Raw genomic sequence first — 19,523 nt, forward strand, 5'->3', positions numbered from 1 at the left:
TGTAAGTCCAATTAGAAAAATTCCATAAAATTTTTCAACAGCAACAAACTTTTTATTAAGAATTTTTGGAAAAATTCTAGGTATGCAGTTTTACAACCCGTTATATTCTAGCCTAATATAGTGCAAGTTTGAAGAAGCTAACAATTCGCATTTATTTTTGATAATTTTTTTTGCGGATAGTGTTTTTGTTTTCTTCCATACAAAAAAAAAATTTCGAACATACTTTGTATGGAAGAAAATCCGTGACACCGTAAGCAAAAAAAAAAATTAACAAAAATCAACGCGAACTCTAAGCCACTTGGCATTTGCACTTTATGAAGTTAGAAATTAATGGGTCATAAAAATGCATACCTAAATTCCAAAAAGTCTAAATAAAAATTTTGTTAAATTTTTCTACAAAGTTATAAAATTGGTATTATATAGTTTTTTTGGATAATGAGCTGTACTTAAAAAAAAAAATATTAATAAACTCTAGATACACAAACAAAAGAAAAATAGCCAAAACTGGTAAAATATCGCATCGCTTTTATTTTTCACATGACTATATACCCACACTTAATATTTATATTTATCATATAGGCCACAATTAAGGCCAAATATTACACACACATGTGTAGGTAAGCCAAATGAACTAACTTCCTTTCACGCTTATTCGCGAGCGACCCCAAAAGGCCACTGCCTGCACATGACTAATGAGCCGCAAAATCGAAAATCAGGACACTTCACTATGACGTTTGTACCAATATATGAATGTGTGGATTCCTAAAAAAAAACCAAACAAAAGTTGAACTATTTAATTAAAATAAATAAGTAAGCCTGTAGAAATACACTAAATTGCAACAACTTGATTATGCGACTTATGGCAGTTATGTATGTATATGTAGTCAGCAGTAAGTAGCACAAGTCAAGTGAATTTCATAATTAAACAAATTAATGAATGCAACACGGCTACAAAACGCGCTGTGAGCTGAAGGGATTTTAAAGACACAAAAAGAGCAGAGGAACCATAGAGTTGAGTAGAAGGTATGTAACTAAGTAAATAGTAGTATGTAGTAAAATATACAACAGCTGGATAGGTAAGAGAAGAGTGTGCTCACACTTTTAGAGTGTGCTACAATGTAATTACAATAGGGGATAATGAGCAGCGTGATAATGAAGCTGATTAAGGGAAAATGAACTACAAAAAAAAAGAGGAAAAACAAACTCAGCTTATTCACTCATTTGTACGGGCTACTGAACATTGAAAATGTTGCCACACAAAACGATACATTTTGCAGTGTTACGAATCTTCTCAACTTAAACACACTCCACTCTACTTCACTCCAATCCACTCCCCTGCACTGTATACGCCGTTGCGAGAGCACCAAAACTCAGCGGGACGAAGAGTGAGTGCAAGAGCGAGTGATGGAGTGCCACGGGCGAAGGGAAACCAGCGTATTGTGTACTTAGCACGTATTGGAAAGTACAAAAATCCACTGAAAAAGTGTTAAGAATAGTAAACTGAAAAATTAAAAATGGGAATCAAACATGTCAAGTGGGGCAGACAGTCAGACGGATAGACACAGACAATAAACTGCAAATATCGAAGGGGAAGGTGAGCGGATGACAGCAGAGTCAACTAGCTGACTAGTGGCCGGCCGATGGACAGGCAAATATGGGCACTGGGCACAATTTTTTCGCCGAACTCTGCGGTCAACTGGTTGAAGTGTGTGTGTGTGTGTGTTTGTACTGGGCAGTCGATAGGCTATGTGCCGCTGTATGGGTGCTCTGTTATTGCGACTGACCGCTTCCGCTCTGTTTCAAGTGCTACTGGGTACCAATGCGGTCAACATGCGAGCAACTTTTCCTCGGTTATAGGTTTATTTTTAACTTTTTCGTTTCTTTTTTTTTGTTCGTGCCGCTGAATGCATTTGAGTGCTTTTCCGGCGCAATACACATTAAACAGGTACATACATACATATGTATTTATGCAAACAATGACTCAAACTTTGAACTCTTGTTCAAATTTTTTTTTAATTTTCGCAATTTTAGGTATACAAAATTTAGAAAAATTAAAAAAAAATTTCATCAAAATTTCAATTATTTAATTTGAGTTTTTAGAAAGTTTTCGGGCATGTTTTGTAACCCATAAAATTGTAGTTCAGTAATGTGTGGCTTTTTGCATTTTTTTAAATTGAAATATAAATTTCTTATGGAACAAAATTCGCAATATCGTTCGCAAAAAAATCAATGACAGATTTTATAAATTGCACTTGTGGTATGAAAAAAATCGCAAAAGACCGGCAGAAAAAAAGTACTAAAAGTCTGTACTATAATTTATATGTTAATAAACCAAAAAAAAGCTAAAAAAAATAAATTAAAAAGTTCGAAATTTGTAAGTAAATTTTTGAATATTTCTAACTTTTGTATAAAGTTCGAAACTCTGGTTTATACGGTAATGCATGGAGAATATCGAAACCAAACCACCAAACCACCAAAAAACGTAAAAAAAAAAACTTTATTTTTCATGCATAAAAAAAAAGTTTAAATTTCGCTTTTTGTTTTTTTTTTTTGCGGATAGGGCCCGATATGTTTATAGAAAAATAAAAATTTAGCTTAAAAAATATTTTGAATATTCAAAAAAAAACATCAACATGCGAATACTTGATTGAGTCACTGTATGTACATACATATGCATGTAGAGGCCGGCATACGTAAACAAATAGTGCGCTTACGGCGACCTGTGCTGCATATTTCACTACATTCGACCGATTTTCGAGTACATTTTTCATTTCGTCTCATAGTTTTTCCGTTGCTGCTAGTTTTTTTTTCACTTTTTCTCAATTCTACGAGTATTTCAATTTCTTTTATTTTGACTGTTTCTGTTTATTGACTCAGTTCGCAAACCAACTGACAGTTCGTAGTAATCGTAAATGTGCAACAGCAGCAAACACATACAAACATAAATAGTACATGCATGCTTTGAAAACTGTTACCCTCTTTGCTTGGGCGCCCGATTGTATGCCTGACTTTCCTCTGCATGTTGACTCTGAATGAATAAATCTCTCTCAATTTGAATGCGGCACCAATGAACGCTACAGCACTGCCATTGCTGACCCCGGCCGCTGGAGCGTTTTTTTTTTCTTGTTTTGCTGTTCTTTGAGCAGGAAAAACTTCATTATGAGTAGTTTCCAGCCAGAGTAAAGTGGCAGTGGCAGCATTGAAGTGAACATCATCATCATCATCATCATCATGCCACTCACTACAACAACAACATCAACAATACTATACCACCACCACCATCGTTGCTACATTGACAGCGGCATCAACATCAACATCAACAACTTACAACAAAGTGCGCCCCGTCTCTTTGAATCATTTCTGGTGTGCACGTTGCGGTGATCGCTCGTTGGAAATTTCAGTGACGCGCGTTTCGGGGTGATTTCAAAATATTCGACGTTTAAGTAACTAAATTAAGATTTTGATGCATAACGTAAACAAAAGGCGACTTGTATGAAATTTTGAATGCACCAACGTACGCATAGAAAAAGTGCTTCAAAAATAAGGAAAGTAGTGAATAGTGAAGGCGGCAGTGTTGGGAAATTATTGCATTTGAAATCACTTGGAAATAAATTAACATAGTGTAGATATAGATACATAGATATGTATGTGCGTGTAAAAAAGTGAAGTGAGAGCGAAAGAATTTCGAATTTCATTTTGTTGCAAAAAGTACCTATTGAAAGTACGAAAATTTATGTGAAAAGAAGTTTTTTTTTGTAACTCGAAAATTGCAATCATGCGGAATATGGGACGTCTATTTCAATACAATCGCTTTGGCTCGAATGACCAAACTGTGGAGGAGGGTAGAAAGGGTGCACATGGACAAGGCTGCGTGAAAAATAAAGAGGTAAACAAAAAGGATTAGTACAAAATTTAAATTCAATTTTTTTTAAAACAAAATGCTTTAAAAAAATGGGTTACAATGTAGAAACGGTATAAAATCTATAAGGGATAAAAGTATTTTAAAATGCTTCAGAGCTAGAAACTAAAAATAGTCGTATGACTGTATGACAATATGATAAAATATACTCCTCGTCATATGAATAGCGCAACCTTTTGATTTTTAGTATTTACAATTTTCCTTTTGCTTTTTTAATATTCAAACATTTTTTACAAAACTATAGCATATTATATAACAAAAACCATTTAAAACCGTTACTAAAATTGTATACAAATTAAAAAAAAAAAAATTAAATAAAAAATTCAACAAAGGGGTGTTCTATCCTAATGACCTGCAGTGCATAAGTTAATAATATTTTTAGAAAAACTGCTGGTATGCAGTTTTGTTGACCATGGAATATAAGTACAATAAAGTACAAGTTTTAAGTGGTTACAAAATACCGTTGATTTTTGACATTTTTTTTACATACTTTGTGTGGAATAAAATCAAAAAAAAAAAATTCAAAAATCGACGGTATTTTGTAGCCACTTGAAAGTAGCACTTTATTATACTAAAATTGCATGAGCTACACAACTGCGTACCCGAAATTTTCCCAAAAATATTATTAACCTATTCACTATGGCCCATGAGAATAGCGCACCGCTTTGTTGACTTTTTTTAATTTGCATAACATTTTAATATTTATATGGTTTTCGTCATAGTATTATTAGCTGTAGTTTTATAAAAAAATTAATGAATATCAAATAAAAGAAAGGAAAGCTGTAAATACTAAAGATCAAAAGGAAGTGCTATTCAAATGACGAGGAGTGTAAACCAAGTAATAAAAATATATATGTAGAACGAAAACTCAATGCTTTTACAAGTATGAATTGTTCATTTACTTGAGCAACATCATAAATCCAAATTTCAAAAAAGGGTTGACATATTTAGCCAGAGTTTTCCCTTGGACGAAACTGAAGATCCTTGTGAGTGTGAGATTTGCTAAGCAAAAATTTCCCCTTTCTTGAGCTTGACAGTCGTTTTCCATTTTAATGAAGTTTATTATTCCCGTCCATGAACACTTGGGATGCCTGTAATGAAATAAATTTTCCCAGAAATTGGATCTGGCGCTACCCAGGTATCAACCCAGAATTGTTTCTAATGTTCGTAAGGACTTCTACGGAGACGACTAAGTAAACTATCACCACTGACGTACTACTAGCATGGTCGTGTCCTGTAATAATCCAACGATCTATGTACTCGCGAAAACTTTAACTAAATCTGTCTTACAATTCTTCTCAGGAAAATCTTCCGCGTTATGTTTTCATCAGATTCGGAAAGTGATTTTCATTACGAAGTATTTTCTTTCAACGAGACGTGTAACATGGTAATTTCAGCCTCAGGACGAACCGGAACAAACATTGCTATTCACGAATAGCCAGGCGGCTAGTAAGGCATCTGGTTCCGTTAGCATGCTGGAGCACAACAGCATTCATGGTAACGTAATGAGCGACGAGCAAGTCGGAAACGGAATTCTTTAGAAGGTTGTAAGAGCTCTATAACTATTTTAATTTTTGGCCTTTAATGACAAACTGATACCTGGTGTATCTTTTGGAACGCGCGTCATTCTCTTTCGCACAAGAGAACAATGTGTGGACATCCAACCAGCGTGTGCAGTAACAGCAAAGCAGTTCTACTGCTGGCCTTGGAAACCACTCGCAGCTCTTCAAAAATAGTCAAAGCATGTAAGCCAAGCTGCACTATGCATGTTCCGAGGCACTGTGTTCAAAGTAACGAAGTGACAGCTGAGTTGGGGAAAAACGGTTCAATTTTGAGGTCAAGCTTAGCAGGAAATTACAGGTGTATCAGGGACTTCATGCATAAGACTCATGAGAGTTGTTGGTGCTATGCAAAGCAACCAAGTATTTCCTGAAAAGGCCTGATTGGGAATTAGAAAAATTTCTGCTCAGGCACAGAAAGAATGACCTACGAAGCCTTGTTATGATCACCATGGGTGCAAATTGATTTAAGAAATTTTGATAGAAGAAAATTTCTTTTCTATTTCTTGTGCGTCATTTTATATGAATTTTTCGTTTATCTTGAGAGCTGAAACAGGCCTAAAAGCAAGGTACTTTTTCAACAAACAGAAATAATGAGAAATATTTCTTGTGATTTTTGTTCAAAGCTGCTAACAGCCCTTAACCCTAACCTAAAATTTTTTAGAACACTGAAAAAAATTCATAAAATTTTCATAAACATTTTAAACTTCTCTCAGAAGTGTTTATTTGCCATTGAATTTTAATGTGACAATGTGCAAATTTCAAGTGGTTCAAAATTACCGCTGAATTTACATCTTCTTTTTTTTGCCGAACGTGTTGCGAGAGCACTTAAAAGGGGAAAATTATAAGTAAAATGGTAAATGGGATTCGAAAAATGTAGGCACTTAGGCGGGTTGGGTAAATGAGCAGGGAGGTACTTAAGAGAGGGATTTTTTTCAGATTACATTACATTATTCACGGTGCCCAAAAATTTTGGGAGGGGGGGGGAGTACTTAAGCGGGTTTCACTGTACTTCCTCAGCAAAAGCTTAATGATCGGTGATCTTTAATTTACTGACATTAGGGTGGTACGTTAGGATGATAAGAACTGAGGTCTTGTAGATAAGTTGTAGGTAAGTACTTGGGGTCAATGAATTTGAATGAACAAAAGCATCGATATAACTAACATTCTTAAAGATCTGATATTATTTCTACGTTCTTCAAAAAAAAAAAAAAAATCGAAATTGCCTTGCAAAAATACTTTAAAATCTTTACTTACTTACTTTACTTTTTCTGGTACGGACATACATACATACATATGTACATTTGTGCGTATTTTTTTGCTCATATTTATGCCACATTTCCCATCCCCTAGTTACTCCTTATTGTAACAGTGCTTACGAACACAATTTAACTTTTCTTAACTGCTTATCCTAAGTCGAAGTGTAAATATTTACCAATCGATTATGTTACTGTACTGAAAATATAAAACAAAAGCATATGTACGTATGCAAGTTTGTATAATATTTAGACAGAATTGTTTGTTCGTAGTTAGATTTTGAGTTTGGCGATAATGATTGATTACCCACTTGGTGCATTTTTATGTTGGTGCTAAAATATTTACCAGAAATTGTTTGTACAGACTTATCTTTGTTTAAGTAAGTAACGCTACTGCGTTCTCGTTATCTTCACCGTTTTATTTACATGCATATATACATACATACATAAGTATATGCGGTATCATTATCAGCTGAGCCAACCAAGTAGCAGACAATTGTTGTTTATTTTGCCTCAGACGCATTGATAGGAAGCACAAAAATGGATTTTTATTATTAAAGCAGTGAGAAAAATAAACATTAAACTGTGATTTATGCATATGCATACATGTGTATGTGTGTGTATGTAAGTGGCTAAATACATAGTACGAGTATTTATGTGTAAACTCTAAGCGATTGTGTTTGTCTAATGCATTATTTGCCCGAAGCAATTATGTACCGCTAAATATTGCTTTTTCAAGTGGTATTTGTAGGCAATAAATTGGAAATAAAAATTATAATACGATTACTCAAGCAATAAATAACTTGAGAACGTTTTTGTAACAAAGTACAGTCCGCTGCACCTGAATAGGTACAATGCTTTTCTTAAAGAACTCAATATAAATACAAATGAGGCCATGAGAACTAAAGTAACCTATGTATGTATTTAAATTTGAACAACAACAAAAAAATAGATATGTTGCCTTAAATACATATTTTTTTCTGCAATTTTAATAAAAAGTGTTTTCTTGTATTCGAGCCATTCTGTAACTTAACTGCCAACACTGATATTTTTTCTTAATTTAAAACAAAATAAATGTACTAAGGGTCGTTTGCTCAAGTAACCTGTAACTTTAAAGCTCACTTCATATTTAAAGGTTGAATTAAAAATAAAGCTATGTTTAAATATAAAGTGAGCTTTAAAGTTACTGATTACTTAAACAAAAACGGCCCCAAGAAGTGATACATAAAGATGACATTAATGTTTTGAATGACAATTACATCTAAGGTGGAATTCAATATCAGAAATTAATTTTTGTCGAAATTTCGGGTAAAGCGTATTGAATATATGCCCTCGATATATAGAAAGGTGGTGTTTATAGCCTGAATAATCTGCACGCATATGGTAAGTAAACACACCTATGTAATGACGTAATAGACGTATAGGCTATTCTCGTTTTCATGACATCAAATGTCTTTACTTGTAGGCATCGGAAAGGTTTCGTCTTAAATTTATTTCGATTTCGAGTTGAGTTATGGATCAGTATACCATATACTTAGGCACACTTCAAACTGAGCGATTTATAAGGCTGATACATAAGAGCTGGAAGAAGATGTGGTCCTTTTCCAATTCATTTATTAACTGGTCTGATCCTAAGAGGCATGGGTAATGCTACAAAAATATTTGGTTAAGCATGATACTCGAATGGCCTTGTTGCGACCAGAGGTTTCTATGAAAAACAGGTAGTCCGATTGAGACAAGTGGCAACCTCTCAGCTTACTATTCCCGTGATTCGGGATAACACTAACGGAAGCCATTCGATACGTGAATATAATGTGTGTGTTATACTAATTGAGAGGCATTACCCGAACTTCATGACAGTTAAGTAGGCATGTGAGACCGGGTAATGATTAGGCTTGCCTTGACAAATTCGGTTTACAGACAAACCGAGTTTAGGCATTATAATGTCATCTTCAGTGCTATTTTTCGTAAGGCTCTTGCGTAGAATCAAATACTTATAGATACTTTGAATAAAATTTAATTGTGGAAGGCCGGAAAACTCCAAACCTATTTTCCAAGCTTTGAGGCGTACTTTCTTTTCTTCTTAAGGTCTGCAAAATGTTAAAAGGTTACGAAAAAACCAGCGGGTGTGGAAAGTTATTACTTTTCTACTCAATTATTAGACTTCAATTAATAAGCAGTTTGCCAAGAAAGCGAAATTTTTTCCGCCGAGTAAATTGTCTATATTTTCGTAATCCTTCAAGCATGATGTACCCAGTATATTATCGATGACACCTATGGAAATCATATGTCGCCTCCACGTCCTTTTGTTTCCAAGAAAGAATTTTGCCACAACCCCATCTAGCCTTCTTAGGAAGCACTTGTTTGTTTTTTCAGGTGTCTGTATTCCAACTACGGTTCTTATGAGCCTTATTTATGAGATTCCTGATGTTCCTGACAGTTTCCGCTGGTATTGTTCAAACTTGCTCCATTACGCAACGGAGTTCAGCCTTAACTTACAGTTCGGGACTGTTCGTTTAGAGGGACGGGCAGTTTCGATGGCCTTTAAAGCAGCTTCGCGCGCCAACTTTCATCAATTATTCAACCTGTTTTTTTTAGTATTGCAATGACTTTCAATTGAAATCCCGTTATCATTGCTCCTTAACCGTAAGAGAAAGTAGGGATCTCTCCATTGCTCCTTTGTAGGACACAATTTTTTGTTACTAAAGACACTCCAGGTATCAGTTCGTTACCTTCTAAATAACTCTCTGTGCTTTGAACTGCGTTTTCTTTACCTCGTAAACAAGGCTAGGCTTATCTTTCTTGGGTTGACAGCAAGACCCTGGAAGGTGAATTTTTCATCAAACTTATACAGAATTTTGGTATACCGCTCTGGGGCATAAGACAGTTATTTCGGGAAAAAGGTTTTTTCGATGTACTGTACTCTTTTAAAGACTTAAATGCACTACACGTTTACAACATCTTTCCTTTTACCAAATGTCTATGTAGTAATCAACGATATACTAATTCTTCTCTACCCAATTTTTTTGGGTTCGTGCCATTATGACTAGAATCTTTTTAATACTTTATGGAAAGGCTACTGTACCTTTACCAATCAACCAGTTTTCCTGCTGAATAAGAATTAATTATCCGCAACAGCTGGCGTGTTGAAGTCTTGAAAGATATACATACATACATATGAAACAAAGCAAGTTATTTTCTACTTCGACTCCTGTTTGACAACTAAAGATTTTGAGCAAGATTAACCATCTACTACAATCATAACTACCTTTTTAATTTCATGCCATGACCATATGATTGAACAAAAAAAAATTAAAAACGACAGTTGGCATTTGACATGTTTATAATTTGAATGGTTGTACTGCCTCTAAAGAATGCGAGACAGCACTTGTCTGCGTAAGCACATAGATGAAGAAAAACAATACAAAAAAGTTGTTGTATTTCAATTAGGCCATAGAGATAAAACAAAATAACCCAAACTCAAGTGCCTACACTAAGAACCCGATTGAAACAAAAAGCAAACGAGATTAAAGAAATAGCGCACCGCCTAATGAGACCGTCGGACCACAAGCGATGAAAACCGTGCTGGAACAAATTTTGCGTTTATGTAAGTAAACAAATATTGGATAAATATCTGTAATCTCGAAGAGAAGAAGTGCTTTAAATTTTGATAACTGACAAAACGAGTAAATAAAGGCTGCTTTGACTACAAATGATTAGGAGCGCAGTTGACAGGCCAACGGAGCGACTTTAGATAAGGGACTTCTTTTTGAGTTTTGTGGCATATGTGCGAGTAAACAGAAATATAAACATATATTCGTCAAAGACCTTATGGCATTTAGTAGTTAGTATGTGAGGAGGAGTCGCATTTGAGAAAAAAAAAACAGATGCGACTAGACGCCGCAAAGTAATAAAAATAAATAAAGCAAACACAAACAATGCGCTATGCCAACAACAACGAAACATACATTGCAACCAAAAAAAAAAAGAATATGTAGCAAAAACGGTTGAATTAAGTGGATATGCACTTTAAATGCAGCAGACGAGCCGAGTTGAGAATGAATAATGATGCTTAAGAAGATAAAAAATTTTGAAAGAATAATAATGAGTAAAATTATGAGTAGCAAAAGAAATTTTGAAATGATGATTTAAGAAAAATTAAAAAAAATAGCCAACGCCTCAAAGCCGACCGACCACATTTTTATGTATGCATGGATGTATGTAGTATGTATGCATGAATCTGTAGTCTGCACTGTAGACTCTAGAGCAGAGAACTTGTAATACTACAGTCTATGTATGATCATCATTAGAAAAAACGCGCGACGGTGACTCGCAATTGTGTGTAGTATGTTACCGCTGGCGGCAAGACTAATTGAAACTAATAAATAAGCAACAATTGATGTGTTGTTGCTGTTGTTGTTAAAATGTAAGTCGAACAATTTTTGCTGGCATGTCACCTACTAACTACAAAATTATTAATTGAAGGCAGAGGAAAAGCATCCCCACAATTTCTATATAAGTACTTTGTGGATATCGCCTACAAAATGTAATCCTAAAGGATCTAAACGCCTTCGAAGAAGTAGAAACGTTGCAGAAAGTATGCTGAGATGGTAGCTTAGATGCTAATATTTTTTATTAGTGTTGCCACCCATTTAAAAAAGTCAATTAAATCATAATAATTAAGTGTATTAAATAAATTAATTCAACATGTAACCAAAAAACCCTTAATTTCTTGGTCCTTTGCATCCTGGAAGCGCCAAGCACCACTCCAATGGATGACACCTTATTTTAATTGGGAGGGATGGTTACGGATAATAATTGAAAAGAGGGATAACGTAGGCAAATAAAAGTTTATTGCAGCTCCTTCCATATACTCACAAACGATCTTAGAAACTGTACATATTCGGTGCATTATAATTAATTATCCTTCAGGCAGCTATGTAGGAAGCCGCAAAGGTATAAATACTACGCAAACAATCAATAAACCGTCAGCCAAGCAGCGATTAAGGCAATTGTTTCCTATTGTTTATTCTACAAAAATATTTTTCATAGCTGGAAAGCCATCGACAGGCTGATCACAAGTAGAAAGCTGTATAGGCACGGTGAGCATTCGTACCGATTTTGAGGAAGTTGTCCCGCTGAATATTTTTTTAAAGTCTAGACGTATAAGAGTCCCGATTTTTCATATTTGTACCGATTTAATCCGGTTTTCAATGTTTTCTTTATTAACTTAATAGAAGTCCCCCTGTACTCTTTTCTGAAGGTTTTTATAATTATTCGTTAAGTTTTTTGTTCTGTTTTAATTGAATGATACTAACATTATTTTAGTGGAATTATAAAAAAATAATACAAATTTTCGTCAAAAATTCATGGATATGAAAAATATAAGCTTTACATATGTATTTTATGTATACATTTTCACGATAATTTTTCAAGTTTTTTTCTCTTTGTTTTTGTTGGAAATATAGCTGTATTAAATGATTTATGTCTATTTTTATTCGATCCTTTAGAAATGTCCAGATTTTTGTCCACGGAAATCTGGTCACCGTATGCACATATAGGGAATAGAAGGTAGCGCTATTGCTTATTCGGTAACCTTGCGAACGTTAACGTTAGATAGTGACCTATGTTATCAAAAGCACACCCTACGTCCTGGAAGATATCTACGACCACTTCTTTCATTTTCAGTTATTTTTCAATTTTTTCCGTTAGACTCTGAAGAACGTAGATTGTAGGTCTTCCCGGGAGACAGGCATATCGCTTTCCGTGCAAAGGGTTTTTTATTATAAAAAGCTTTCTCTGTCACGGTTCTTAGCAGAAAGTTTGTAACCCTGATAGCTCGGTATTACTTTGCTTGATCTGCTGATTTCAACTCACCTTGGGGATGTATCAGATCGTCACATTCTGCCATTGTGGCGGTAGGGATCCCCACACATACCATACAACATACTCTTATGAGTGGTTTTAAAAAGCATCAGTTGGGGAAATCCTCTTTGAAGATGAGCTAGGAACATTCCAACTACTTAAAACATTTGTCGTTTCCTCAATCCTCTTTGCAGGTTCGTTTTATTTCAATCTGGATGGAAATTATTCAGTTTGTCGGCAGCTCCGGCGATTTTCAGCTGTGAAATTTCTATCCAGTGTGTGGCATCGACATCATCACCTTCGACCCGCAGCTTGGGCTTCCTTTATAATATTCATTCTGGATATCGGTTACTAGACTACCGTGTATGTTCTTACAAGAGCTCACCCTGGTCTTAAAAACTTCTGTACGCGGCATAACTTTCTGATGAAATTTTCGGAAGTTTTTGCTATCGGCCAGCATTTCAACATATCCGCACTCACGTATTACGGCCTTTCTCTTTTCTTTATATCTCTTGTTGCGCTCGAACGCAGAGATGGACTATAGGCGCCATTTGCTATACGGCGGCACGGCTTTCCACGTCGTGCCAGTTGCTCTTTCGGTCTCGTTGAAATCCGACTACATTACCAGTCCGTAGTGAACGGCAAATGTGATTCCGTTGTTCTCAAATGTCAGTTTTTTGAAGAACACTCTCAGACGATAGGTATGAGAGTCGAGTGGCAAATATGCTTCCCGTCCGTTTTGCTTGCAGCTTCTTCTTGCACCTTTCCTTGCCTTACTAAGGAGAGTGCTTTTCTTGGCTATAACAAGTAATAGTATACATAACCTTCCGTCTATCACAGCATGCTCGATTTGGTTTCTCGTTTTCGGGTCAGGAGATAGCCATTGATGAATCTTCCTTAAATTTCTGGCATTTCAGTGACCTTAGGTCTATGAGAATCGAGTAGACTCATTTGCCAGCAAACCAAAAATTGTATGGTGCAGTGCAGTGTACTCGTAATTAACGCTGCTTGCAGCTACATTTTACTCCTTGTAGTTATGATTGCACTTAAGTAGCTAATAAATAGAACATAGTACAAGTAGAAGAACACAACTCCCAGAAATTAAAGTACTTACATTTTTGTATTAAAAAAAAGAAAATACAGAAAGGCACAAAAATACGCAAGTTTTACCTTGAAGGCAATGAAAATGAGGCGGCATTTAAAGTGGTGATGGAGCGCATTTATTGGATAATTAAAATAAGCAGAAGGGCAAAACTACAAGAAATTTCAGATTTTTGTTTTGTTTTTGTTGCTGTTCGGATTTATGAATTACAAGTTACCACACAATTTCGATGTTAAAAATGAATTTACCGCGCTTGTGGCCATGAAAAGGAAGAGGCTGCGTAAATATAAAAGAAAAGCTACATAGACGAGCGATACACCCGGCCAATGCTGAGCACAGATTTCTTGATTGAAGGCGGCAATAAAAATTCCAGGCAAACAATTTTAATGCACTCAAAGCGGCAAGAGCAATGCACAGGCAAGCGGAAAAGAGATTAACAAGAAAAGAAATGCAGTAAGTAAATAGTATTTACTTGTGAAAAGCATGTGAAAAGAAAGAAGAAAAAATGATTTCATTGCTATGGTTGGCCGTGCTGCTATTTTCAATTTAAAATTTTCAAGGGCAGTGATTAATTGTGCCGGCTGGGCCGGTCCTGAGGCATGCAACAAAATGTATGCAGATCAAATAGCTTGTACGACATATGTAAAAATGACAAGGGAAGCAGCAGAATGCTTAACTAGGCATTTGATGTGGCTTGCACTGTGTAAATTAGGGTGGTCCTTAAATGTAGGGAGCAAATTTTTACATCAGATTACAAATTTTGGTCTCACTTGGAGACGGTTATGGTGTGTCGCTCAGGGGCTCAAAGTTCAGATTACCCTCTGACAACGTCTTAACCGACTTCAATCGGGACTAAAATTTATATGTGATATCCTCGACTTTAGGAGTAACTATTTCCTTAGAGTCCTCTGGCCTTTGACCCCTTTGCGACACGCCTTAATCGACTCCAATCGGGACCAAAATTTACATGTGATATCTATGACAGTGGTATTAACAATTGAAGGGGTGAGATTGAAAAAAATCGTTCATTAGATTTTTTTTTAAGGACCACCCTAGTGTGCATACGGTATGTGTGACTGGAGTTTGCATTCGGAAATCTTGTAAAAGTATTTGAACTCGCACCCTAGGCCTAGGGAAATGACAGGCGCGAGTTAACACAATACACGCATACATACACATGCGCGCCAAGAACAAAAGAAATTCTAAATATTTGTTTGTGAATGCAGATCTGCTCTTCCATAACTTTTGTTTTTATTTGGCTGTGTTGCTGTCTTCGACCTTTCTATTTTGATTTTCTTGTAAAATATTTTTTTCTTCCTCGACACTCGTTCATCTCAGCTTACTTTTTCTTCTCTACTTAGCTATTGTTAGTTCAGAACCAATGTGTTAGAAAAATGCACTTTTGATCGCTTACTTAGCACACCCGTATGCGAAGGAAATCTAAAATTGATTAAAATTAATTGCACTAAGACGCTTTGCCGATGAGACACATTAATCTTGGTTGCAACTGCATTATTCTACTCACTTGCCTTTCGCTGCACAAGTACAATATATCGTATCTGCATATGCAGCAACACTTTGAGATGGTAGGGGTATTCACGATCCGGTGCATACTGTCTAGCATGGTGCCTAGATAGCATAAATAGTATGATTGGCTAATTTTTTTGTTGCTGTTTGAACACATGAAACAACAACAATCATGCTATTTATGCTATCTATGCACCATGCTAGACAGTATCCATGCATTTGATCGTGAATACCCCTAGTGTAATTTAAGGCCATGCAGAATAACGCACCTTCAGCGAGAGTTCGTTACCAGCAATGCTGGGCACGCGTATTTTCATTTTAGACAAATGCGTTATTGTAACGCTTCACTGGAGCGTAGGTTCATTTGAAGGAAAATTTATTGTCAACAAATGGGAATGCATTTTCTTACATACAAATAGCCTATGTATTTATGTATTTAAGTATGTATAGCACCCATCAACCTATCAGAGTACCTATAGGGTAGCAGGCTGGTTAAGTTTGCTTTCCGATGTCTTCTTCTCTAACCGAAGTATAAAATATTTATCTTAAATGGCGACTAAAATCGCTTAAGGCAGTGTCACACGACACGATTGGTACATTTGTACAAATTTGTACACTTTTTATATTGGGCTATTGCACTACGGTCTGGCGACTACCAAAAAAGTCCAAAAGTAACCAAATCGATTTGAACCTTGGTGTTTGGGTGTTTTTGTTGTCACTGATTTCGGATCAGATGTAAGATTTTTGAAATTCAAAATGGCCGTTCCAATATGGCGACCAAATTTTATAATTTTCTCCTTTTCAACGCAAACTCATATAAAAATGTCGAGGCCGCTAATTTCGAATCTGATGTCAGATTTTTGAAATTCAAAATGGCCGATCCAATATGGCGATAAAATTTTATATTTTTCTCCCTTTTGCCAAAAACTTTTATATAAAGGGGTTTTCGAAGTGGCGATGTCAGATTTTTTTTAATTTAAAACGCGGGTCCAATATGGATTTTATCGGATTTGGAGCAAGAAAACTTCAGTTAAAAATAGTAGACCACATTTTTGCTATATATTTTTCCCTAATCATACATAGGTGCTTCAAATAAAAACTGTTCCTTTTGGATAGAGTTTGCATTTATATTTTATTTGTACACATTTGTACTTAAGTATTTGTTTGAAAAGACACTAGCACAACAAGTATATTACTTATAATTAGGCTAGGTATAAAGTTAAAAATCATATAATTTTCGCTCTTTCTTTGAAGTAGGTGTTATATTCTTCACGGAGCGCTCTTTTAATAACATTTTACAGCAAATAGTTTAAATCGGCGTTTTTTTGACATCTGCTGGCTGACTGCTTCTTTTCAAATATCGAAAAGTGCGGCAAAACACACGTAGAAGTTTTCTAAGAAAAAAGCTTATTATTCAAAAAATGCAAAAAGGTGCAACATGATCATCCTCAGGCCACAAACTCTAAATTAAATATTCTCATTGCCCACAAAGCTGGAAAACCGCCAAATGTTTTAGACCTTTTTTAATGTAATTTAATGTTTTTAACAATTCCCACACACTTAAATGCGCTTGACCACCAACCGATTTTTAGCGTAGACCACTTTAAACTATCTCCAAATCTTTTAAAACTTGTCCTTTACTGCTCTTGGCAAACAAGCAAAAAAATATTCCACTAATTGGTAATTTTCTACGCGATTGCCGCGAATTGTGCTCAAATACTAAAACGAAATGCATTAAAAGGAATGTTTGCAGCACAAAACACCGAAAAGTTTGCAACAAATAGAAAATTTTAACATTCTATTCTTCTTCTTTTTTTGTGCTTTCAGCAATTTGCCGCAAATTGTCCAGCGTACGCTGAATTGTATCCGCAGGCTTACGCTTGCAATAGTACGAGTATTGAGACCACAGCGACGCCTACACTTGCCGCCACAGCAACAGCACTTCCCGCACCAGCAATGGCTGCAACAGCGACAACGATGACAAGTCGCAGCATAGACTTGGCCTTGCGCAAGTATCAACAATGGAGCAGCAAGTTTCTACCAGCCAACAGCAACAGCACAATGCCAGTGCCAGCAATGGCTGTCGACGCAACAAACAAAGGGACAGCAGTAACAACAACACCAACAATGCCGGTAGTTGCAACAAATGCCGACTGTGTCACCACTCACTTGTCAACGTCTTCATCACACAAATCCAATTCCTGCTCCTACTCGGCCAACACTACCACTGCCACTTCAGGCTACTACAGCCGTCTGACGACAATGATTGGCAACGCGTCGGAGGTAGAGCGGTCGCGTGAGATGGGAGAGGAGGAGGGGCAGCAGCAATTGTGGAGCGCTGACGGAGATCGAGAGTTGCTCGTTAGTGCTAACAAAAGGCCGAAAGTGTATGATTGCATGAAGGAATTTTTGTGTCGAAAACTCTTTCAACAGCGACATGGACAACAAGAACAGCAGCAGCGCCGCCAGCAACAGCAACAATCAGCGCTATTGGAGGCTGCACATTGCAAAAGCGACACCGAGGAGGATGTCACTAGTGATTATGATGAGGTAAGTTGGCTTAGACCGAATGCGAACTTTGCAAGTTCTAATTCTGCTTTCTTTTCGCCCTCTCTCTCTCACCTCTCTTGCCTTAGGTTGACATGCTGGATTCCTCGTACAACGCCGACGAGGAGGATGCCAGTGATTGCAGTAGCCAATGTACTTGCCCATTAGAAAGCGACAACGAAGACATAGAATCGCGGCGGAAAGTTGCGCTAATAGAGCAACAACCACAACTGGCGAAACAACAACAGCAACAACGTAGTACACCACAAAAATCGATTAGTCCGCAAAAATCAATGCTCTCGTTAAATTGCTGGCAAAACAGCACACAATACACCGACTCCACCACCAGCACAGAAGCAGAAGAGGAGGACGAGGAGGAGGAAGAGACCAATGCGCAGCTGGCGCATAAAGTCGCTGATTACCAAAATATCGCAGATGATTCGGATGCTGGCATCTCGGATTGTTGTCAGTTGATAAGCGAAAAATCAAGTCCTTCGAAGCAACGCGTGCGACAACCGAAACCGAAACAAAAACAACAATCGCAAGCGCGCTACAACCGCAACAACAACGCTGATGATGACGAGGAGTTGCTCGCAAGCAATTGGTATCAGCCGCGCATTACCACCAAAGCTGCGCTTGAACGCCTTCAGCAGGCCACACCCGGCACATTTCTACTGCGCCGTAAATCGCGTAGCTACGAGCTATGCCTGCGCGCCGAAACGAAGGTGAAGCAATTCGCAGTCGTGGCGCTGGCGGACAATCATTACAAATTGAAAGGCGCCAAGAAGCAATTCACATCGCTGAAGGCATTGGTCACGCATCATTCCGTTATGGCGGAAGAATTGCCGTTGACTTTGGCGCTGCCGCGCGTATACAACAGAGCGTACGGTGTGAGCGGCAAGTGCGCGAAAAACATGGCAGCAGCATTGGAAGTGAGCGCACAAACGTGGAGATCCTTGCGTTACGCTGACGATTTCGATACGTATGAGTCCTTGCAAATTTTGGGTTTATTGCAAGACTGGCAAAGCGAAACCAATGAATTCTGAAGACGAGTTTTCGAAGTCTAAATGGGTAAAGCTGCGGAAGTGCATGAGTGCAGAGTTTTGCGAAGGCATTACGCGCTTGATGGCCGAAAGAAAGTTGGGCAAAAGTTTGCGAAATAGAATTTGAATATTTTGAATATATGTAGAAGAGAAATGCGGTTATTATTAAAAAAGGCATCAGACTGCTGCAAATGGATAATGCTCTAAGAAATGCGGTGTGGTGATTGGACTCAACGTTGTACAGCAGCGATTTTTTGTTTAGATTTAAGCGTTCGTGTTATTAAATTCATAAGTAGCATAGCAATCGAGAATGTAGATTTAATATAAGAAAACAAATAGAAAAAAAACTAAATAATTGCCAATATTGGAGAAATAATATCTATATCTCTACAGAGTTAGAATAAACAAAAAACCTACGTTGATCAAGTCTTAGTTTTTTTATTACAAAAAAAGACACATTCAAAATCGAGTATCACCTTAGCTACTTCAGAATCATGTAGACACTTACGCTTTAAAGAACTAATCCACAAACCGGAGACACATTAGTCCGTCCGCCGTGGGCAGAGTAAGTACAGTTTTTGGAGGATGTTGCAAAGCAGCGCAGTATAAAGGAAACCACGCGACTTTTCGGAGTGAAATTTATACATGATCCGGTAAAAACTTAATGATATCCCTTAGGCGTTTCAGGTCAGCCAGTCTCCTTTT

General features: G+C 36.8%; 1 protein-coding gene across 2 annotated transcripts; it reads left to right on the forward strand.

Annotated features, from left to right (window-relative positions):
* Nucleotides 1–3,380: 3,380 nt before the first annotated feature.
* On the forward strand, nt 3,381–19,197 carry LOC118747671 (putative uncharacterized protein DDB_G0271606). 2 transcript variants are annotated; one of them, XM_036481731.1, is made up of 3 exons: nt 3,381–3,886; nt 17,056–17,778; nt 17,865–19,197. In XM_036481731.1, exons 1-3 carry the CDS (start codon nt 3,776–3,778, stop codon nt 18,819–18,821), a joined length of 1,791 nt encoding a protein of 596 aa, XP_036337624.1. In that variant the 5' UTR covers nt 3,381–3,775; the 3' UTR covers nt 18,822–19,197. The 2 variants fall into 2 exon arrangements, with proteins under 2 accessions (XP_036337624.1, XP_036337625.1); XM_036481732.1 differs by lacking the exon at nt 3,381–3,886 and adding an exon at nt 10,197–10,341.
* The last annotated feature ends 326 nt before the right edge of the window (nt 19,198–19,523 follow it).

This window comes from Rhagoletis pomonella, unplaced genomic scaffold (assembly GCF_013731165.1).
Source record: "Rhagoletis pomonella isolate Grant_MI unplaced genomic scaffold, Rhpom_1.0 Rhpom_scaffold_00012, whole genome shotgun sequence".
Classification (NCBI taxonomy): Eukaryota; Metazoa; Arthropoda; class Insecta; order Diptera; family Tephritidae; genus Rhagoletis; species Rhagoletis pomonella.